At 43.6% G+C, this 23,800-nt stretch overlaps 1 protein-coding gene across 1 annotated transcript in view; it reads right to left on the reverse strand.

Moving 5' to 3' along the window:
• Positions 1–20,937, reverse strand: part of ccne1 (cyclin E1) — a gene marked incomplete at its 3' end in the record, with an annotated part of 76,126 nt that extends 55,189 nt beyond the window's left edge. The window contains exons 1-10 of the mRNA XM_080730355.1: positions 20,867–20,937; positions 20,561–20,626; positions 20,154–20,320; positions 18,957–19,092; positions 16,554–16,700; positions 15,930–16,025; positions 15,649–15,783; positions 15,142–15,253; positions 14,399–14,556; positions 13,246–13,374 (exon numbers count right to left, since the gene is read on the reverse strand). Coding sequence (XP_080586481.1) covers positions 13,246–13,374; positions 14,399–14,556; positions 15,142–15,253; positions 15,649–15,783; positions 15,930–16,025; positions 16,554–16,700; positions 18,957–19,092; positions 20,154–20,320; positions 20,561–20,593 — 1,113 coding nt within the window. The 5' untranslated portion in view covers positions 20,594–20,626; positions 20,867–20,937. The remainder of the gene's footprint in view (positions 1–13,245; positions 13,375–14,398; positions 14,557–15,141; positions 15,254–15,648; positions 15,784–15,929; positions 16,026–16,553; positions 16,701–18,956; positions 19,093–20,153; positions 20,321–20,560; positions 20,627–20,866) is intronic.
• Positions 20,938–23,800: the final 2,863 nt, after the last annotated feature.

Raw genomic sequence — 23,800 nt, forward strand, 5'->3', positions numbered from 1 at the left:
CCATAACCCCCTGCCGTATACAGCATTCTCTCTCAATATTGCATGCCTAAATGTTTAAATCACCATTCCAAACAGAATGCTAAGCAGGTAGATTTACTTTTCTCTGTCACACACACACACACACACACACACACACACACACACACACACACACACACACACACACACACACACACACACACACACACACACACACACACACACACACACACACACACACACACACACACACACACACACACACACACACACACAGCTCCTTGGTTGTGTCCTTACAGAGGAAAGAAGGGCTCCTGAGAGAAAAGCTGTGATTTATCAAGTGGCTGTGTAGTTAATTTGAGAGGCACCAGAGGGAGGCAGATACACATTTAAACAGCATGACAGGGGGAACAGCATGTATAATACAGTCCCCAGGCATTGCAACAGGGACATTTTGCACAAAGTTGAAGAGCACTACAGCGGCGCTGCGAGTCCGTAAATGGCAACTGGCCCTTCAAAAGTTCTGATTTTTCAACTGGAAATAATGTGCATGCATCAACCTGGCATGGATGCGTATCCATCACTGATGGTAAATGAGTGATCATATCCAACCTAAAGGAATGTGGAATGAACTCATTACACTGCAAAGTAGGGCTGTCACGATATGACATTTTACATGACGATTAATTGTCACTCAAATAATTGGCGATTAACGATTTAATTGTGTTTTTGTCATTGACAATTACATTTCTGTTTGGCTTTTAGGCTTTGAAGTTGCACATGGCAGATATGACACTAAACCATGAAGAAATTACTGACATATTTGACAACTTACTACTTAAAAAATAACATTGATAGTGGAAATAGCCGATCTACAAGCTCGCGTTGTGAGCTTGTAGATCTGCTATTTCCACTATTTCTGACATTTTTCAACATTCACGATTATGACGATTATGACAAAATAATTGCGATAATGTCAAATAATCACGATTAGACGATTATGTAATAATTGTGACAGCCCTACTGCAAAGTTTGACAGTTGCACAATAAGTTGAAAAGCTTCTCATGCAACTTCCCCCACATTAACCACATGAACCCTAGCGTCCCTATTCTGGGCGGTGAAAATAGGAGGTAGGCTATACAAGCTCACAGGCACAAATAATTAACGCATCCCAAAACAACACGTTGGGCTTGCAGATCTTGAGCGTGTAGCGAGCTGAGCTTGTAGATCAGCTATTTTCAGGGAAGCGATACATGGTGTATGGGGGGGAAAGATAGATGCCTGGCTTGGTTTAAAGTTGTCAAAAAAAAAACTATAAAAGTACTCGTCTGGATGGCACATGGGTAAGTTCCTTACCATCACCAGAGATGGGGAGTATATCAATTAAATGTATTGAAAATACTTATTTAATTACTATTGAGTATTTTGTCATTTTTCAATTTATGGTTGCAGAGCATGTGTCTCCGTCTAGGCTATGGGATAAGCATCCCGCCAGGCTATGGACCAGAACTAGCCAATCACACTCCAACTTTGTATGGGTTGTATGGGTGCCGCCATCATTGTAGAAATCAACGTTCATTGGTAGAAATGGTACCATCTCGAATGCTATTGGCTGCCAACGGTCACGTGCAACCCATAGTTATAAGAAGAATAGAGAGGACACCAGATATCCCCACCCGTCCACTTGCATTGAGTTGCTCACCCAGCGCATGAGGCGTTTTCACCCCTTCTTCCGGGTAGTAAAACCGTGACGTAGTGGGGCCACTGTGACGCATTTTTCGTCATAGTTTGTGTTCATGGACGCGCTGGGGCTCCAATTCATGAACGAGCGTTTCCGGTATGAACGCGCGTCAATACAAAGAAGCCTAGATGCGCGTTCATGTTAGTGGCCCCAACTGCAGTACCTCAAAACGGCCACCATGTCCATTGCGCCTCAGGGCTCAGGCTCACCCAGGGTTCTGGGGGCTTGGTGCAACCGCAGGGATACATACATGGGACATTGTCTTGAGTTTGCCGAAAATAAAGCACACAGCCACGTCTCAAGTCCTTAAATAATTCCGATTTCCTTCACTTGTTTCCTATTTCCTTGTCTGTTAGTCCCGCCCACTGAGAGTTGGCCTATCACCTGTGATGTTGTCATCAGAAATGGCCAATGGGACGTCTCCTCTTCTCTATTTCCTCAATGGGAGGGACTAACATACAAGCAAGGAAATAGGAAATAGGATTAATTTAAGGACTTGACACAGCTAAAAGAATGTTCACAAGCCTATGATCACAATGATGACAATGTTTATTAACACCCAATGTTAATAAACATTGGGTGTTGTTTTGGGATGCGTTAATTATTTGTGCCTGTGAGCTTGTATAGCCTACCTCCTATTTTCACCGCCCAGAATAGGGACGCTAGGGTTCATGTGGTTAATTTATAAACACTCTATCTAACAGGGTGGAGATAGAGTGTGCCAAAGTTGGTCTCAGGCTAAATGCTAAGAAAACTGAGGTTATCACCTATAACCTACCTGATCACTCACCTCTGACAACAACAGAAGGAGCTGTGTTGAAGGAAGTCAAGGACTTCAAGTACCTGGGCGCATGGGTCGACTCAACTGAGAAAGACCTTAAAGTAAGGAAGGCACTCGCTTGGAGGGCCCTGAACGGCATGAACAGTGTATGGAACTCTAACCTCCCCCGCCAAATCAAACTTAGCTTCTTCTTTGCAACGGTGGAGTCTGTTCTCCTCTATGGCAGTGAATGCTGGACCCTGAAGCCAACCCTGCAGAAGTCTCTAGACGGGTGCTACACTAGAATGTTGCGTGCAGTACTCAACATCAACAGGAGTGCACATGTTACAAACAGGAGCCTGTATGAGGGAATACCAAAGGTAAGCGAGAAAATTGCCACCAGAAGAATGAGACTAGCAGGACACTGCCAAAGACACCAGGAGCTTCCAGCCAGCAAATTGGTACTGTGGGAGCCAACACATGGGCACCGGTCGCGAGGACGTCCCACAAAAACATACGTGGACGTACTCAAGGAAGATGTAGGGACACAGAACACCAATGAGCTGGCCAGATGTATGGAGAACCGAGATGACTGGAAACAACGATGGAGGGCTCGTCTGAGGACGACCTAGATAGATAAGGAGCCAAACTCGTTCAGTAACGAGTTAAGGCCACTAGGTGTCACCATGCCAAAAGGAGTTGTCTCGTCCCTGAACGAGACAACAAAGGGTTAACTGTACGTGCAGCTGCCTGCCCTCTGAATGACCCGAGTCCATACGTCACCCCGTAGCAGAGAGAGAGAGAGGGAGAGAGAAAAAAAGGCATGCGCTGGTTGCATTGTTTTTCATTCTACTCTGAAACATAAAAAGGGCTTTATCTCTGAATGAGGTGAAAAGAACGCCAGGGAAGCAGAGATCTGATTGTTTTCACGGCGACACTTTACCGCGATGGTCGGCCTTGGTTTGGATTTTAGTTTCGCGAGCTTTTGTAAACAAATGGATTTTCTTCCTCAATCGTCAGTGGACACCCACATGCACAAAGCTTCCGAGGCTCTTCAAAATAAAGCGTGAGTGAACGGCGGCAGCAGCAACAGCTAGAAATGTTATAAACCTTAGCAGCCCATGTGTTAAGGTAAGAAAATCACAAGTGAAAGAATCCCAGTAAGGGCGAGTGCCAAAGTCCGGCCGGCCGTTGGCCGCGGCCGGCCGGTATATCCGGTACATTCGGCCGACCGGTACATTAGGCCGTCCGGCCGGTAGATTCTGCCGGCCATGAACTATATTAGGCCGGCCAGCCGGTATATTCGTCCGGCCGGCCGGTACATTAGGCCGGCCGGACGTCTTTTCGGAGGTCTTTTCGGGGTCGGGTCCTACTCTGACGTCATATGGAGGTCTTTTGGAGGTCTTTTCGGGGTCGTACGTTGTATGGAGGTCTTTTGGAGGTCTTTTTTGGGTCGGATCCTACTCTGACGTCATATGGAGGTCTTTTGGAGGTCTTTTCGGGGTTGTACGTCGGCTGTACCGGCCGGCCTGATGTACCGGCCGGCCGGCCTGATGTACCGGCCGGCCGGCCTGATGTACCGCCCGGCCGGCCTGATGTACCGGCTGGCCGGCCTAAAGACCTCCAAAAGACCTCCATACGACGTACAACCAGGTGTACCGGCCGGCCTGATGTACCGGCCGGCCTGATGTACCGGCCGGCCGGCCGAATATACCGGCCGGCTGGCCGAATGTACCGGCCGGCCGGCCGAATATACCGGCCGGCTGGCCGAATGTACCGGCCGGCTGGCCGAATATAGCACCGGCCGTCTGAATGTACTAGCGGCCGTCCGAGGTACTACCGGCCGCGATGGCCGGCCGGACTTTGGCACTCGCCCTCTCTCAAGAATCGGGGGAAATGAATGGAATCATATGGGGAACATGTTGCTTCTGGTGCCAGAACAGCGCAACTAGCGGCCAATCATAGGAACTTTCAGTTCTGTGTTTGCTTCATTTTAAATCGGGACAACTACACCCCTGGTGGTCACTTTGAAAAAACAGAATGACTGCAACTGCTAGTTGTAAAAAGGTAGCATTGTTAAATAATTATAAATAGCCTATAATGTTTAATGAAGACGGAATGCACTTGCCCGTCGGGCAAACTGAAAGCAAACTCTACTTGCCCAAAGGTTTCATTTATTTTGCACGGGCAGTCCAGCAACAGTTGGTGTCAACCCCACCTCCTCCACACTGTCAGGTGAAAAGAAGCAGCTATAAGACATCTTGTGTATGGAAGGAGACACATGGTTGCCTAAACCTTCACTGAAACCAACAAGGGGTTGGTGAAAATGAACAAGATAATAAAAAAGGGGGTAGGCAACAAAGCAGTATAAAAGAAAGCAAAAAATAAAACTTAGTTTAGTCACACCTAGTTTAGTTCAATTAGCACATTGTTATAAAAAATAGAACAATACATAAGGATACAAAATATTGTGCAAGGCTGGGGGCGCCCGCTGGCCTAGCGGTCCAGGCGCATACCGCTCTGACCCTGGGCGTACAACAAACTTTAGCCATTTGTGCCAAGATGTAGGCCATAATCTAGGCCAGATGTAGAAGACGCTTTGCCCTGGACATTTTACACAACAAACTTTGAGCCGTTTGTGCCTAGATGTAGGCCATATCTAGGCCAGATCAGATGTAGGCCACGTTTCAGTTTACTAAAGCCTCGGACAAGCCCCGGAAATGTTTGGTACCCCTCGGTTTTTGACCGGACAAAGACAGAAGTTGGATCCTTGACATGACAAAGTTTGAGAAACAATGATAGCAACATAAGTTTTTTCAGGAAAACTGTTAGGATTTAGAAGACATTTTTAGAATGTGCCTATTAAGGACCCCCAAAATGTGTTTTTGGTCGCGGACCCCCATCTCAAAATATTTTGTTCCACGGATGGACCCCTATTGCAAAATATTTTGTTCCAGGGACCCCCAGAAGCAAAGATTAGATTTCGGTCTATTCTGCATCTAGCTTAAGGCCACAGACCCGTTGGGAAACAAGTTTGGGTCGACTTTGTTTTAGGTCGACCGTTCATGTATTCCCCATGACATCACAACTTTTATGCCCATACATGGAGATCCCTATCTGAACCAGCCACACAGATAAAATAAGATATACAACAACAAAATATATACAAGAATAATGATCTGATTTTGAAAACAGCACTACGCTGTGAATATTCTGATTCCCAAGTAAGCAAGCATACGTTAAGATGAATGAAGTCGATGAAATATTGAAAAGTAAGTGAAAGGAAACTAAGTCAGCCGGTAGCATCAAAGGGCCTGCTGATATACACTGAAGCAACTTGTTTACATGGACTTGTGATGATTCCCTCAGGGAGGTCTGGCCCGATTAGCACAAGCCTCTTCAAGTACCACAAACAGTACTGCTGCCACAGTATAGCATCAGCACACGGATAGAAAGAACGCCGACCCGTGATGTAGTTAGAAAAACAAGTCTATAGCTCTTTTGGTTTCTAAAGATAGTTCAGTTTTCTGGTTAACAGTAACACAAGTCTCAGAATTGTTTTCTGATCTAGTTTCCTTAATGCCATTAGCACCCAATGAATGATAAAAGATCAATAGTGTTGTTTCAGGAGCCTGGGGTACAATTTTCCATAACTAAAATCAACACGTGCTTACATCTCTCTTCCCTGGGAAATCAACACACCGACAGGCAGCTCAGGTCATCAAACACCTCATTTATATCTGTATCTGGATAATGAATGCTCCACCCTTGCAAAACTAAAAACAAAACAAAGTATTTCCTTGCTTACAGTAGTGAAAGTATTTCACAAGTGTTGCGCTGGTCGTCCCCCCCCCCCCCCCAGCGCAACACAGTCGCCTTGGAAAACAAGATAGTGTTGGTCAAATAGAATCCATTACTGCATCATCTATTTCTCGCTTCAAATATTTTTAAAAACATTCTTGAGAGCAACGTTTAGTTGTAAATGACACTGTGTGTTTGTTTACATGGCTTTCATCTTGAATACATACAGCACAAAATTCACGCAGTGCAGCAAGCAGGTGCTCTGAGCCGTCGATAAGGTATCGGTCTGTTATAGACCGAAGCGGTTCGTTATCAAGAAATAACACACGACTGATTTCAGCGATTGACCAATCAGAATCAAGTATTCAACCAAGCCGTGTAATAATTCCTGTTACAGTGTTTGTAGCTGTTCACTTTTAATGCTGGCAACAAACTAAGAAGGCTGCGCAGGCATAGACATAGAAAGGAAGGCCGCCTCCGGCTCTGGGGAGTCTGTATCGCGGGCGCCATTTTGGAAGAAACGGAAACGGAAGTTATGCTGACCAATCAGTGGCAGGTGTGGGGGCGGGGCTTTCCGTAACCCAGGGTGCGTTCGGATATAGACCTTTTTCCAGAGCGCTGCCGTTTAGCTGCGGTGTCGCAGTGCGAAGCGGTGCCGCTTGACACCGCAGCAATGAACATAGACAAATAAAGGTAGACGTAGTCGCCTCCTCCGACTCTGGGGCAAGCTTGTGTTTGTCACAGAAACGGAAGTTCGGTAGGTCAATCAGAGGCAGGTGGGGGTTGGTCTATTCGTAACCCAGGGTGCGTTAGAATAAAAAACGAACGACCAGAGGGCACTTGCGTACGCACCCTAGATTCTGACTAGACGTGCTGTGATTGGCCAGTAGTCGCTTTGAGTGGAAGCCAAGCCCCAGAACCATGGTAAAGCATTGAAGCAGCCTTAATTAGCCTGGTGGTCAAACATGGGAGTGCAGTTACATGCTACAGCGCATGTGTATGCTAATTCAGGCTTTTGCAAATCCCGCCCCATTCTGCCCTGTTACTATGCTGGGACATTAACCCTGGGCAGATTGTTTTTATAGTGGCAGTGAATGGGATTTTTTTTTTTTTCATAGCCTCATTATTGCAATTTAAAGTATCAAAGGAAAAACATCTAGGTGATATTAATAAAAAGGGAAGACAAAGGTACAGTAGTTACATTGCAAAACAGGGGGTTTCCCCGAAAATATATGTTTTAATTTGTTTAATCCCAGTGGGACAGAATCACTATTGCAGATTATTTTATAGTGGAAGTGGATGGGATTTTTTTTTTCGTCATAGCCTCATTACAGCTATATAAAGTACCAAAAAAAAACACATCTACGTGATATTAATAAAAAGGGAAGAAAAAGGTACAGTAATTACATAGCAAAACAGTAATTTTCCCCCGAAAATATATGTTTGCCAGACCCATGAAATGGGTAGGCCTACATAAGCAAATGTCGGTCTGTCTGTCCTGGTTTTCTATATAAAGGGTATATATGATGATGACATGATGATGACATGCCTACAAAAGGCATGATGTCATAAATGATGATGACAGACAGGGGGTCTGGCACAACCAGGTTGACCTGGTCTAGTTTAATTAGTTTAATCATCTGGATCAGAGTGAGAATAGAAATAGAAAAAGAAAGCGCATTGCATCTTGGGTAGGAAGAGGAGAACTATAATCTGTTCTCCTCACATAATAGGCTGGCTTTTCGTAATTCTGCCCATTTAAAATATATGTACCCAATCGTAACTAGTTAGACCATTGATAAGGTCCATGTGAACTAGTTTGTTGAAGCTTATTCATTATGATGAGCGAGATCGCCCCCTACTGCCGCGGCCGTACTGGAGGAAGGTCGTGCTCCGCACTGCGGACAGTTGCTGAAAGCCTGAAACAACATTCTCCACTGCACAAACTCCACCCCCGATAGCAAAAAGTGAATGGTTTTTTCTGGTTGGCCAGTCAGGGAGTCTCAGGGACCAATCAGAAGGCTGACAAACGGTGAATTGCGACCATCAGGTCGCAAGTTACTATGAAGAGCTCCACCGGCTGTGTGACTGTCCCTCCGTCAGTCTGTCTGTCACGTCACGTCACACTTTTGGCCCTACTCTTATCTCCGGCACCGTTGCCCCTATCCATGCCAGACTTTGCACACACACTCCTTGGCTGGCAAACCACAACCTCCGCCCCTGATTTCTCACATGCCCCTCTTCAAGCGCCACCATGAGGTTGCTTTTTGCAGAGAACATTATGCGACCTGATGGTTGCATATCTCCCGATTAGGGAGTCTTACTGATGCTAATGCTACAGCATGCCTAGCTCCTTTCGGAACCCCTCACTCCACTGCTACGCAGCTCCGAGATGGGGTTCCTACTGGTAGGCAGTGGTAGCATGTCGGAATCCTGCGGCTGGATCGCCGATCCGCCGTTGGGGAACACTTCTTACCTTTGGTGAACACTCTATCCAAAAAGTGACCGGCCTCTATTCATCTATAATCGTTTTACTTCTTTAAGGTGGAAGAAACTCGAAGCACTGGGGTGAAATAAAGTTTTTATATCACTCAGAAGGTCAGCCGGTTCTGTGTTTTCCCCGTTGTGTAACTTGTGTATATACCACGTGACCAGGGGAGGCAGTAATGTTTCCCTATGCGGCCACAACTTCCGGAATGTCTAAAAACACAGAACCGGCTGATCTTTTGAGCGATATAAAAACGTTATTTCACCCCAGTGCTTCGAGTTTCTTCCACCTTAAAGAAGTAAAACGATTATAGATGAATAGAGACCGGTCACTTTTTGGATAGAGTGTTCACCAAAGGTAAGAAGTGTTCCCTAACGGCGGATCGGCGATCCAGCCGCAGGATTCCGGCATACTACCAGTAGGAACCCCATCTCGGAGCTGCGAAGCAGTGGAGTGAGGGGTTCCGAAAGGAGCTACTGCATGCCCTAGTGCGCCTGCTCAGTGCCTATATTTATAAGCCAATTTTGCTTCCGACAGTCGTCCAGGTGCTTCAAACACCACTGAGCAACTTTGATTGAAATGAATAGCTGGGGGCGGGGCAGTCTATTATTACCTCTATGGTGGAAGCGTGCCTTCCGCCCTTCCTTTATTACAGGTGGCTCCAATGAAGTGTATGTAGCTGCTCATTATGCAGCTTTTTATATCTACAGACAGTATGTGCACAGGTAGACAATCTAAACATGTGGTGTTGTTGGTAGTATAGGAATCTAGGAATAAACACAGAAGCACCTAGCCTAGTAAACGACCAACTTCCATTATCTAACAAATTAAATGGTTTCCGGAAGAGGGCGGGTACGAGGCTAAGAAGCACCTGGGAGCATAGCCCTAGAATGGAGAGTTGCGTCACTCCCGTTCACTTCATGGGGCCAGGTCTTCTACGCAGGCAAAGGCAAAGATAAAGTGTGTGTGTGTGTGTGTGTGTGTGTGTGTGTGTGTGTGTGTGTGTGTGCGCGCGCGCGCAGGGCAGGCCTATGTATGTTTGTGTGTACACACACACACACACACACACACATATTGGGCTGAGGCCAACAGATATGACATGGCAGGTGTAACTTTAGCTTACCATTTGTGCTTCCTTCCTTTGCTAAGGATGGGGTCGTCTGTTTGGCAGTTAACATTTGTGACACACACAGCTGTGTTTGGAGCAGCTGTAAACATTACAAACGCGCGTACAGTCAATAATTTATTGTGGTCTTCTTCATTCTCCATGAAGGGTCGATGTTGACAGACTGCTGCATGGGGCCCTTCCCCCTGCCTGCTCGTCTCCTATAACCACGTTTGTAACGTGCAGTAAAATAGCCTACGCATTTAATACATGTAATGTAACTTATGAGGGAGTTCGGAGTTGGCAAGTGTACAGCCTGTAGACCGTGGAGGACAATACTCAAATAAAGTAGCCTACAAATACCCTACTTGTAGTTACTGTCCAAGCGGCTCACTCTCACTGACTGATTCAACCATAGAGTTATAATAAGAAGGATTCAACTCTCTCTCACCTGCGTCATTTTTTTTTACCCGGACGTGATGACGTGAAACCCAAAGAGATGACGTTACAAAGGCTCGGATTGGGAGGAGTGGTCGGGATTTTGGCCAATGTTTTTGTATTCTGAATGTTATCCCATTGGTCTGGGGTCTTCTACTTTAGCTGAGAGAGATATTAATCAGCAACCCCCAAATAATACATATTGAATTGTGTTGACCAGTGTTGGATACAGTCTCCAATTTCATTTCACTATTTTGAATGGGGTCAAACTGTTTGGGCACCTCGCTTGTCAGTGACAAACTGACAAACTGGCCTGGCCTGATATCGTCTAATTGGCATAGAAGCTGAAACGTTACAAGATCTGCATTTCTCGAATAAATACTGCTGGTCCAGCAGATCTATCAAAGCAAGCAGAATTAAAATATGTTCCATCCACTTCTGTTGCAGTATTTCTCAATCAACGTTGAATGAGTTGCTCGTTTAGGCTATTTGATCATGATTATTTTATCAGACGTTCAAGTTCATCATTATCACAAGGGCAAATGTGACAGCAGCACCACACTGACATCTAGTGGAATAAGGCCTGCGTGCATCACACTGACATCTAGTGGAATAAGTCCTCCGTGTGACTGTGAACAACCTTAGTGTGAAGTAGAGGGCAGCACATGCCAGATCATCCAGCCATTACAGGGCCACCACCACAGCTCCATTTTGAGTAGACTCAAAATTAAGATAGAGATTAAAAAGGATGGGTAAATTATTTGGTTAAAACAAAACTGCGTTCTAATAGTAATCATTGCTGTGTTCAACACTTTTCAGGCCAAGGACCCCCTATCTGAGAGAGATGGAGGGAATCCCCATTGTATAAAAGTTTTAGATTAAACTTTTTCATAGATATCATAGACTCGTTTGACAGATCATGTTGGAGTCATGTTTATGTGTATTTTCAGACATTTAACCTCTTTAAAAAAAACTCAATATTTAGTGGACTTGACCTTTCACTATTGCTCAGCTCTTTTTACCCTCTACAACAAACCTCTTTGCCAAAAATAGACGATCCAAAAGCTCGTATATCTGCTGTTTGGCTAATGTTCCTCTAAGAATAGGGATTCAAGTGGGTCATGTAAAACATAAAAATATCAAAGATTTGGCCACCCCCCCTGTAGTAACTCTGAGGACCCCCTGTGGAGGAGCCGAGTGTTTGTTCAGTAGCCTAACAGGAGTATCCCTAGCTCTCCAGCTCTTTGATAAACAGAAAATACATTCAGGTAGGTAACACAATTTCAGCCAATCATGAGTACCCATTTTTCAGATTAATATTTATCATGTTCAAGTTCCAATTCTGTCTTCTCAAGTGTCATCACTACACTGATTATGATGCATTTTCTGTTTAATATGAGCTGGGGGGAAAAGAAACTCTATAGCAATACTATCAGTATAGTACTATACTATCAGAATAAAACTATTTCACACTTATTTTAAACAAATAAAAGCACTTACCCTACCTTTAAGTACCGTATACAAGATGGATTCCCATCTATACAAAACATATTCAGAATAAAATTGTATGGACACAAATATTTTAACTTATTGGAAAATTAAACACATTAGATTTTATTAAAAACATGAAACTGCCTTGAGGCACAGTCTTTATTCAAAAATATATGAAGTAGCAGCATGTCTTAAAAACTTAAGATCATAACAATTCGGTGGTGGGATGAAATGGTTTAAAAGAAAAAAGTTAAATACAATCAATATTATAGCTTCGTAAGCTTGGCTCGTTCACTTGTCCATTTACTGTGGGTAGCCAAGCTACTGGTCCCGAAATTAAACATTGCCATGTTTTGTTTTGTCTTGTCCCAGCAAAATGTCAAGATTAGAACCAAATGGAACACATACATACAAACGCACACACACAAAACCATTTCAACCTTCGTAATGCAAAGCCCACCTTTTATAGCAGCATAGAGCCACGGACGACCCTAGTAATAGTTTTTCTTGGGGGGGAGGGAGGGGCAACTGCAACCACCATTAATTAATAAAAAATAAAATCTGAGTGATACAAAACACACCTGGTAAAAAGCACTCAACCAGAAGAGACTTGCCAATAATATAAATGTCCAATCGATCAGTTTTGCCACTGCATAAAAATAAAATATGATCGAGGCATCAGCCACAAGTATGCGAGTTGTGGTTGGCAGTTCATGAGACTGCATGGATATAACGCAACAATGCACTGAAGCACTGGGTGAGATCGCCACAAAAAGCCCTCCTCTAAAAAGGACCTTACACACCTGGAGCACTAACGAATTGAACAATCCAAAAATGCGGCACAGAAAGTTCCACATCAAACTTTTCATTTAGCGATGCCCAATTAATAGAGGTTGGTGCCCTTATTTTGCAGTGAAACATTGTCCTCGTTTCTTTATCGCCACTTAATATTCACCTTCAGTGTGGATGTACTCGTGTCGTGACACAAACAGCGGTTTAAATGAATGAGAATCGATCCCACAAAATAAACGCTCATGGTCTGTAAGGTCCTTCACTGGTTTGGTTCGATCAGCAGGCTAAACAAAACGTAACAGAGAGGCATTCGAGCCATTTGCACGTCCCAAGTCTCTGTACTGGTTTACCCCATTTTCTATGCCAAATTCTATGCAAATGCATACACACCCGTTACGCGCAGATTTAAAATAGCACCTGGACTGGCGGAGGCAGGAAATGCCTCTCAAAGAGTCCAGTCCACCACACACAGGTTCCCTTAGTCCTTTCCATTCCAACTCTGTGTGAAGATCTGTACAGGTACAACTGCACACGGATAGATCCCAAAACTCTTCTGATGTTCTTGTGTCAGCTTCAGCATCTCACTCCGCTATTGTAAAGGTTGTGGGTCTGGGGAGGGAGTGCCCATCCTTGATCCGATTTTGGAGACCGTAACGGGGACAACTTCTTGGCGCGCGTCTTCAGACTTTTCAATGCTAAGTGGCGGGGTCAAGACTCCAGAGGGGACAGTACAGTTTCCCTGTTGTAGCTCAGTTTCCTGGTAGGCCTCCACTTTATCCTACACACACAGAAGAAGCAATGTCATTAACATCATAAATGTATCAAGATTTCACTCTAGTCAAATGTATCTATACCATCCACACAAGTGGCTATGTTTATAATAAATAGCCTACCTTGTGTCAGTTAAGTTATATAGGCCTATCACCAGCCAGTCAAAGGATACGATTTGAAATGCAAGTGAGACTGATGAAAAACACACGCAACAAGTCGCCTCCTTCTCGAATGTGGCGATTAATCAATAACCAACTGGATTTAATATTGCCCGTCTTATTAAAAAATACAATGCCTTAGATGGCGTCTTTTGTAACATTGAAGGCAGCTCTCCATCAAAGGCTCACGTTACAGCAGGCATTTGTGTTGGGAACACTTGTGACAAAGCCAAGGAGAAAGTGTTTCAGACATGGTAGCAAAATACTTTTTTTATTTTGGCTGCTGAGCAGAGCATGGAGCGAGCGCGGAGCGACAAATGCGCAAATCAAGGTGAGCGAAGAGGGGCGGCGTAGCGGCCCGGCCCGGCGGCCGACCAGAGTGACGAGCGAGCGGGACAAGAAGCCCTCTGGAGCGCGGAGCGGCTTTCGTTCCCGCTCCACTCCGCTCACATGCTCTGCTGCCCAGCAGTAGTGAGTATCAACACCAGCCTGCTACCATGAACATTCAGAAACTACCCTGTAAGCCAGCATAAAATAGTCACACCCTGAGTCAGTTAACCCGTTTGGAGATTGGAAGGTTGGGGTTCGAGTCGCCGGCCTGGTCGTACTAAAGACTATAAAGATTATACTCAATGCCTCCCTGCTTGACACTCAGCTACGTCCCTGCCACATACCAGTGTCATGTCTTGTCTATTGGGTGTACTTATACGTCATGGCTGGGGGATGTACTTGTACCTCAAGCTATAGAAACAGTAGATGGGCCCCATGCCTTGGCAAGGCTTACAGTCGTGAGGTTTACTCATGCAAACTCTGATAATTGCCCAATTGTTTGTGCATCATGATGACTGTCACTTTAAAAGTGTCAAGTCTTACCAGCCATGTCAGGTAGGCCGAGTGGGTCTGGATGTTGTGCATGTCGTCTGCAGGTATTCCTGGGAATACTTTCATGGGTGACTTTCCATCTTCCCTCAGGGCCAAGGCAAAAGGCACCATCCACCTCACACACTCTTCCACTTCCACCCGCTTCAGAGCTGCACAGGCACAAAGAGAGACGCCGAGTCAGACAGGGACGGACAGAAATGTGACGTGCAATTTATGCATCGTCGCCGTACAACAGTGTCGCTATCATGTTATCATAAATAACAATTTCAAGCCAACGTTGCAATGCATAGTCGCAATGCATAATGTGAAAATCTGTTATTTTAAATAGAATAAGTTATTCATGGTAAAGATTTGAGTTGCCTGCACGTTAATGGCAGACAGCATGCAAACAAAAAGGTTCTGGCTATGAAAAATAACTCGTCAAAGAAATGGACTCCTCCTGATAGTGACATTTATTCATGCACAACCTTTTGGCTATGAAGCCTTTATCAAGGTGATTATCGAGTCACCAGTTTGTTACTCTTCTACTCTCTCTCTGCATTTCTTGTGTTTAACTACCACTTTCAAATAGAGGCATATAGAGGCAAATCATTGTCACACAAAGATGATAAATCCTAAAAACTAAACTTCCTGGTACCAAATTGGTAATCCACACAATCCCGACTCTATAATTTGTCAAAATGTTTTAGACTCAACAAGCCTATTTTGGAAGATCGGACGGAAAGTTACTTTACCTGAGACTGTCTCCACAAGCTCCAAGGAGGAGAAATGAAACAGAGCCGAGGCGGCGAGGATTCCGCTGGAGAACTCCAGGGATCGCTCATCCAGCATACACAGATCCAGCAGCTAGGAAGATAAAATAGACACACAAGTTGAAAACGTATTCCTATGAAACCAACCAATGACAATAAAGCCATCTCAAAAGGGCAGTGTCTCACATTTCCTGAGAACACAAGAGTTGGTTACCGTTGATCCGATCATGTTCAGAGGGAAAGAGATACATTTAAGACTAAACAAGGGTTTCCATTTACCTACCCACTGCTTTTACTGATGATAACAATGTGTGTGTGAGCGCGTGCGGATTGGGGGAAAATCCCGTTCCCAGGCACAGAAGCTTGTATAGTGTGCATGTGTTTTGTACGAGTGAATATATCACATCAATAATAGTGTAGTGTATGTGTACAAGAATGTAACCATAGTAGGACCTTTACATTTTCTATATCCATGTGTGCACTGCATACCTCAGCGATCTGTGTGAAGGTGTCCTGGGGGTATCGGCGGACGAGCAGCTCCTCCTCCTCTTTCAGATAGGCCACCTGGATGTAAACATTGAGCCAGGAGATGGGAGTTTGAGGGCTTAAACTCCATTCCAGCTCCTACATCGCAAAGAAAAGGAGCACAGAGATTGTAGAGACATGATTAGAAGGGGAAACAGAAAGGAAAATAACTACTGCATGCATGATCAACATACACTGCTTACATGACCAAAGAGCAACAGATACAAAGAACTGTAGTACTGTACCTTCATAATGATGAGTTCCATGGTGAGAATCTCATCCTCAGTGCAGGCTTCGTCTGTGACATAAGCAAACTGGTGCAACTTCGGTGGGTACATCTCCTGAAGAGGGAGAATCCGTAATCAGTAAAAAATAAACACTGACATCTCCTAAAACAGTGTCTTAACAATGGTTCCTGTTCCATCTTTAGCGACCAATAGCCAAGTTGCTCGGCAAGTAGCTAATGAACAGATTCATAGCTTCAGTGGAGTGCCATTTGTGGTGGGCATCCGTTCCCTAATGTAGAAAGTTAATCATTATTTGGCCAGGGAAGCAACACAGTATAATCTTCAGTGTTGATGTGTGTTGTGGAAGCAACTATTTGTTCATGCCCTATACTGCGGATCACTTTTTAGTTAGTATTACGATATATTCGATAGGGAGGGACAAATAAAAATGTGAATAACCCATTAGCAGATGTGCTGTATCGTAGTGCCTGTAAAATGTGCACATTTTAAAAACAACGAACATCAGAAGCCAACTGTCTTGCAATTATATTTGGCAAGGTTTTCAGTCCCTCACAAAAACTAAACACCGGTATCCCACCACTCTCCCATTCATTTTATGAGGAAGATTCCATGGGTCACTACCTCCACTTTGGCAGCGATGAAGAGGCAGGCGATTCCTATCAGCTGCAGCATTGATTTAAAGACGTTGCTCTGCGTTGCCATGTAGCGATCAAAATAATCTTGGGCCAGGTGGTACGTCTCACGGTGTAGTTTATATGCCTCACACACCTATTAAAAAGGAAAAAAAACAGCGTTTTGTACTGTACTGTACTGTATTAACAGCGGACTGTATTAACAGCGTTAATACAGTCCGCTGTTGGGCACCACATGGAGACAGACAAGACGACATAGTAATATGGTGGTCTCAGCAGAGCCATATGGATAAAAAACATTTAAATCACAACAGGATGGTTAATATGAAGGACAGTAAAGTATACATTTATTCACATTGCCAAAAATGTTATTGTCGTAGCGACAGTGGAGTCAGTAATGCTGTATGGGGATGAGACAAGTGAGACATGGACCCACACAGCACAACAGGAAAGAGCCCTGGATCGAGTCTACACAATAATAATGCTAGAAATGGCACTAGGTGTCACATCAGAAATGTGACCCTCTATGGGGACCTACCATGGGTCACAGACTCACAGACAAAGTCAGAGAGAGAAGGATGAGGCTGGCAGGGCACTGCGTCAGACACCCGGAATGAGAGGAAAGCCAACTGACGCTATGAGAGCCAACCCAGGTCAAAGCCAGGAAAGGCAAGAAGTGCACCACCTATACTTTACGTAGATGCACTGCAGCACGACAGCTTAGTTAACTTAACACTGCAGAGCTCAAGACCCTGATGTTAGATAGGAGTGTGTGGAGGGCAGGGGTTCAGGAGACCCGAGTTGGTGTTGTGCTAGACCTCCCTCTCACATCGCAAAAAGACATTGCTTTGACCAACAGCAGTCGCAGCTCTCATTCAACTACCTGTCCTGAAGTCAAACGTTTTCAATAAAACAAGATATTTTATATATCCATTTTTGCCAGACCAATGAAATGGGTAGGCCTACATAAGCAAATGTCTGTCCGGGTTTTCTATATAAAGGGTATATATGATGATGACATGATGATGACATGCCTACAAAAGGCATGATGTCATAAATGATGATGACAGACAGGGGGTCTGGCACAACCAGGTTGACCTGGTCTAGTTTTGTAATGTCTTTATAATTTCTGCTCATGTTTGGCTTTATGTATTGAAGTGTGCTCAGTTTGTGTGTTTCCTTAATTTATACCAAGCTGTTTAGTCTAGTCTTCTGTAAAAAGAATATTGTTTAAAAGTCAGTGAAATGAGTCACTGTGCACATCTCTATTGTGCAGAGAATGTCAATGCATAATGTACGTGCCATCACAAAATCTGGGAGACACAAATATCAGAGTTGGTGACAAAATGTATATTGTGAGGAAAGATTAGAATGTACAACATACTGTACTATATTTTTGTCTTCATTGTGCAAATACATCTATAATTCCCAGGAGTTTGTCTGTGGCTAGTGGCTACTTTGAAAGTAAAATGTGGCCTTCAGATTATCCTCATCACCTGACTGCCATTCCTCAATCAATCTACGCAAATTTTGTTCGGCTATTAAGTATTGTTCTAATTTTTACATGCGGTTTACAAGTAGATGCTTTAAACTCCAGTGTTTAAATGGACAAGGAGCAACTAGAATATATAAATTTAGTTATTCTGCTTTCATACCACCTGATGCATGTCTGATGCAAATCACTTCTGATAAAAGTCTCAGACCACTTTCTGCACAACTCAACCTTTTATGGTCATTCTGAAGAGCCACGTTTGCTTTATGGTGTGTAGAAGCCGCCAAACGCGCACATCATAAGTGGTTACGCTCTTTAAAGACTTTCATCAGGGCAAATCTGATTTGTTGATCATGGCTTGCATAAAGCGCTCGTTAATATGAATAATGAGATGCCATATCTGTCAGATTAAGTACATCCAGTAGATTCCCAGCATTTCACAGGCGGGATACATTATTATTATATTATATACATTTCAGAAACCATGTTCTTTGTGCATCCCATGAGGAACTTGGAACGTCTGTCATATCAAAGTCGCACTGCAACGGAAGTGCTCCACTTCCTTATGCTGACGCATTTCCGATTGAAACGGGCCAGGAAGGCGGGACATAGCACTGGGAGGAATGGGATTTGACAGTCAAAAAGTAGGCAGACCATAACCAATTGAAGACACAGGAGGCTGTCTTCCCCCGTTCGTCTGTCCCAGCATTTTAATTCCACATACAACAGAGAAGCTAGACAATGGAATGAAATGAAAATCTGCATCTTTAAGTGAACTAGTCTTAAAAGGAAAAACGGTGACTGACCTAGCACCTTTCAGTGGAGTTTGAATTTACATATTCTCAAGGAAGGGCATGCCATACATTCACTTAAACAATGCAGAGTAGAAATGCAACAGACCTCCATGAGCCAGTCCAGGAGAATGGACCTCATCTTGGGTTGGAGATGAGGGTGCTTCTCCATGAGGTGGATGTCCTTGGTGTAACTCTTGTCCTTCTCCAACATATTGTGCCATACCACATCCTTACTCGCCCAGCTGGAACAAAGGGAATGATAGAGAGACACAAGAAATAATTGTTACAGCTTAGGTTGCCACATGGTTTGTTTTCCAAAGTGTGATGAGGAAAAGATTAGATCCTACTCTGAAATATATAAGTCTTCGTTGTGCAAGTACATCTATAAATAAAGTTCCCAGGAGTTTGTCTGATCCTGAAGAATATAAATAAGGAAACCTCTGTCCGTATGTCAGTCACGCAGACAGACCGTCTGCTTCACATGCTTCTCCTCAGTGGGTTGAGCAATTGATCTCAACTTGCACACGGGCACTGACCGGGCATAAAATGACGACAGACATTTTTCACTTTCCCAAATTAAAGTTGTTTATTAGCATTTGTTAAACACTGGAGATTGGGAGTTCGGGCTATGGAATCTGAAGTCATGGTTACAGCTCTGCAAGCTATGGGAGCTCTAGTGGCAGGCTACACTAACTTGGCTTACACACACACACGAAGGACTAGAATTTAGGGCTTGTGTCCACACACTGTGTTTTATGAATGAGAGGGTGCGTTGGATATCATCTGATCTTTATAGCACTAGCACGCACTCCGACACAGGGTCATGCCTATGTTCCCTCGACCCTATGTTCCCTCACTGAGGTTAGGGTTAGGCATAGTGGTTAACACTGAGGGAACATAGGGATAAGGGAACTTGAGCATGGACCCTCTGACACATGTACAGTTGGAATCCACATGGTGTTAGCTCTTGGTGCTAATAGCATTAGTTTACACATTGATGCGGAGCAGAGCATCACCGAGCACTGCTGCTTCAACGATCCAGCACTATGTGCGATCTGACCGCGGGTCAGAAAATACATCCTTTCTAATATTTAAGTTGAGAAATGAGGCCTGACATATTGAGAAACGTATACAACAGAAAGAAACCTAAACAATCGTCACATTATAAGTGACAGTGACAATATGCAATATGGTGAACTCGCATCTATTGAGAAATCTATCTGCACACACAGGAGACAGAATGTTTGAGAACAACAATTGATTTCATTCAAAACACTCACCAGGCAGGCAACAGTTTTCTTACCACAGTGTAGGGAGTGGGGATGAACGAACGGGGGTGACAAATATGTTGCTGAAGGTATATTGGGGGAAGCCAGCGCTTCTCAGGGTAACCGGTTGGTCCTCTTTGTGCTCCGGTGTGGGGATCCACCTGTGTGGACTTGTGCAACTAGCGTCAGGACTCCAACCCAGCTGCGCAGATAAGAGGGAAGGCAGGAGAAATGAAAAACAAAGGAGGAGGGTGAGAATAAGAAAGAAAACGGTGAGCTGACATAAAGTAAAGCATCCAAGGTTTATTCACTTTGTGGTAGACCAAGAACGCACAGTCACCATTTGACATGGTCCACTTGCACTTAGCCATGACAAGTGAATAGGTTTTTATGATGAATGGAGATGCATTGATAGAAGTGAAAAGTGGGGAGAGATAGCTACCTCATTACGCTGACATTTCTTCTTCATCGTCATCTCTTCCACCTCCTCATCGGGATCTTGCAAATACTGCGTAATGGACAAAGATTTTAGTTGTGATTCAGTTTGAAATACAGCAGAGGCCTCTACTCTCAAAAAGGACTGAATGACATTTATTTATCTCAGTCAGTGACTATCGTTCCTATAGTCATTCAGTCTCAACCAATATTCTAAACCAGCCTGTAACTTCTTGGAGCCCAATATAATAGTAACAATAATAATAATTAGCCTTTGGGTAGCTTGTGGTGGCTAACTTTGCAGTATACTTACAACAGCAACATCTGCCTTCCTCTTCCTCGAACGGGTTCCATATTCCTTGGGTAGTTGTGGGGCTGCAGACTGCGACTCTGTATTTTGCCTACAATAAAAAAGCAGAGAAGAGTTAGCAGTGTAAAATGATTTGTGTTATAAATCAGCTATTTTAACAACATGTAGCCCAGCTGGATATATGAAAAGACCCATGCTTTGTACTTTCAATGCATAGCTAGTTAGCAGTGGTGGAAAAAGTATCAATACTGCAATATAGAAATACTCTGTTACAAGTAAAAGCCCAGAATTCTAAATAAGTACTTGAGTAAAAATACAAGAGTACTGGCATCAAAATGTACTTAAAGTACCAAAAGTAAAAGTATACATTTAACAGAATGGCCCTTATCAGGTTTTCAAATGTATACAAATCTTTTGATAATAGCACATCTGCAAGCTCAATGAATCGCATAGGATTGAGGATGTAGATTGGCTATTTTCAAATGGACGAAATGTATATAGGGCTTAAGTTGATAATCTAGGTTTTGTAATAATAAAAAAATAATAATAATAATCCAAATCAAAGAAACTAAAGCTTTCGAAAAAATTGTGGTGGGGTAAAGATACAATAGTTGCCTCTAGTGGAGTAGAAGTAAAAGTACTGATAATTGGAAATGCTCCCAGTAAAGTAAAAAGTATCTCCAAATTGTACTCATAAAGTACAGTAGGCCTACTGGTCTGGAGTAAATGTACTCAAGTTACTTTACACCACTGCTAGTTAGCAGGATGGCTAGCTCCATCAGCTCAACACAACTTCTCTCAGTTGATTGATATCGTTGACAGATCGGTCACAACGCGGGCCAAACTCACCTTTTACCGAGCATTATAGTCAAACTGGTGTCCTCCACACTCCGAGCAAACCTGAGAACAAGAGACGCGTTTTTATTCATTTTATTTCCACTTTTAACAACACATCACCCACTCCCAACCCCCACTCTCTCTCTCTGACAAAGCCCAGCTCAGAGAGGCGCGGGGAAATGGAAACGGGACGCGACGTTACAAGATCAATAATATGCACTAAATACATTAAATGTCGTCGTTAGACCAGACAACCCGCAAGATGTGACCCTATAGCATGCATTCCGCACGGCAGTTTGACATTTTCTCATTTAGAAGTTACTTGTTTTTCACTAAACCTGCTACAGATGGCCGCGGTTCTTCAGATAATGGCCGAACCGTGCACAGCTGGGAGGGCTAGTTAGTTTCCCCATTCAGCAGCTCTAATACAACGTTACAATACAGGATAAAAAATGAATGCTCCATATATAGACTTGCATGAATTGAGTACAAACTAAAGGGACCCCAATTTAAACAAGCTTTAACAGCTTTCTTGTGGTGTTTTATCCCTTTAGTTGACCTTGTATCAGTGAACTGTACTGACTGTCCTCTGGTACCTTTTCCTGTGCAAACTTCTAAATAAAGCATTCAATCATTCAATGCAACACAACAACCACGGTCGACATCTACCTTTTAAGAAAGTCGTGCAAAACTTGCAATGGCTTAAATTAGGTAGCGTTAGCTTAGCCCGAAAGTGTGCTTAGAAAACCCAACAGTAATCACGGTTAACATTGTCGTAACATTATAGTCACCTCAAGATTCCAGTCCTTGAAGTTCACTCCTATAAACCACCAAACAAACAAACAAACAAACACTGCTGCTAATAGATTGATGTTCTGGTGGGAGAGGAACTTGATCGCTGCTTTCTCAGTTTTTGGGTGTGTAATGAAGAAGAACCCCCGGCAGATTGTTACTTCTTCTGAGCTGCTGGCGCGACTATTTTGCGCCTTCTCTGGGAACAGATGACTTGATGCATCACACACGTCAGAGAGGAGGTGATTTAACTTGGCGCTAAACCCACCGCGGGTGATTAAAAAAACGTATTTTTACAGCTCTATCCTGGACGTCGCTCCTCGCATGGTCTCTGTAGGTCTGTTTCACATTGATATCGATGTGATCTAAAAAGAATCTGGGACGCAGCTTTGAAGTTAGCGTGGGTATAAAGTAATATTTACTGTTGGTCTTTTTTGCCGGCAAATCGGAGGCGTGGCTGATGACGTGACAGAGAGAGAGGCGTGACTAGGAACTAGAATGAAGATACTGCGGATTCGTCGATGACGTCACCGTCGTGCGGAAGTGCTTTTTTGACTCATGGTCACTCTTGAACAGCAAAAAAAAAGTACAGTGGTGGGAAATGTACTCATATGTTTTACTTACTAAAAGGTAGGCTATCAATACTGCAACGTAGAAATACTCACAAGTAAAGGTCTGTATTTCTTGCAGTAAAAGTACAACATAGGCCTATGGTATTAAAATAACCAAAAGTAGAAAAAGTATACTCAGTCATTATGCTATGCACAAACAATGTCCCATTTCTTTCAAATGTCAAAAAATATTTAGCTGATCTACAAGCTCACAATGCGTCAACATTAGAGCTTGAAGATCGGCTATTTTCAAATGCCCAAAATGGTGGTTGATGTATATTTTGTAATCTGCAAAGTAACTAGTAACTAAAGTTTTCAAATAGGCTAATTGTAGTGGAGTAAAAGTACAATGTTTGCTTCTCTGAGATGTAGTGGAGTAGAAGTAAAAGTTTTGAAACTGGAAATACTCAAGTAAAAGTACAAATACTTCAATATTGTACTTTACACCACTGCTCGTTAACAGAATAACGTTAAAGTAAAGTATGCGTATTTTGTGCGTATTTTCAACTGGTTTGTTTCAAATAAACTACGTTTTTCCCCGAACAGTGGAATAAACCCACTATGCAACCCACACACACACACGCTTCCGCTTGTTCGTGACGTCACAGTCTTATCCCTAGTTTCTTTATTCTCGGCTGGACACAGGAAGTGTCCCAGTACCGCGTGGCTAGGCTGACAGATGTAAACAAAGCCTCAT

The sequence above is a fragment of the Nannobrachium achirus genome (assembly GCF_963921795.1).
Source record: "Nannobrachium achirus genome assembly, chromosome: 7".
Classification (NCBI taxonomy): Eukaryota; Metazoa; Chordata; class Actinopteri; order Myctophiformes; family Myctophidae; genus Nannobrachium; species Nannobrachium achirus.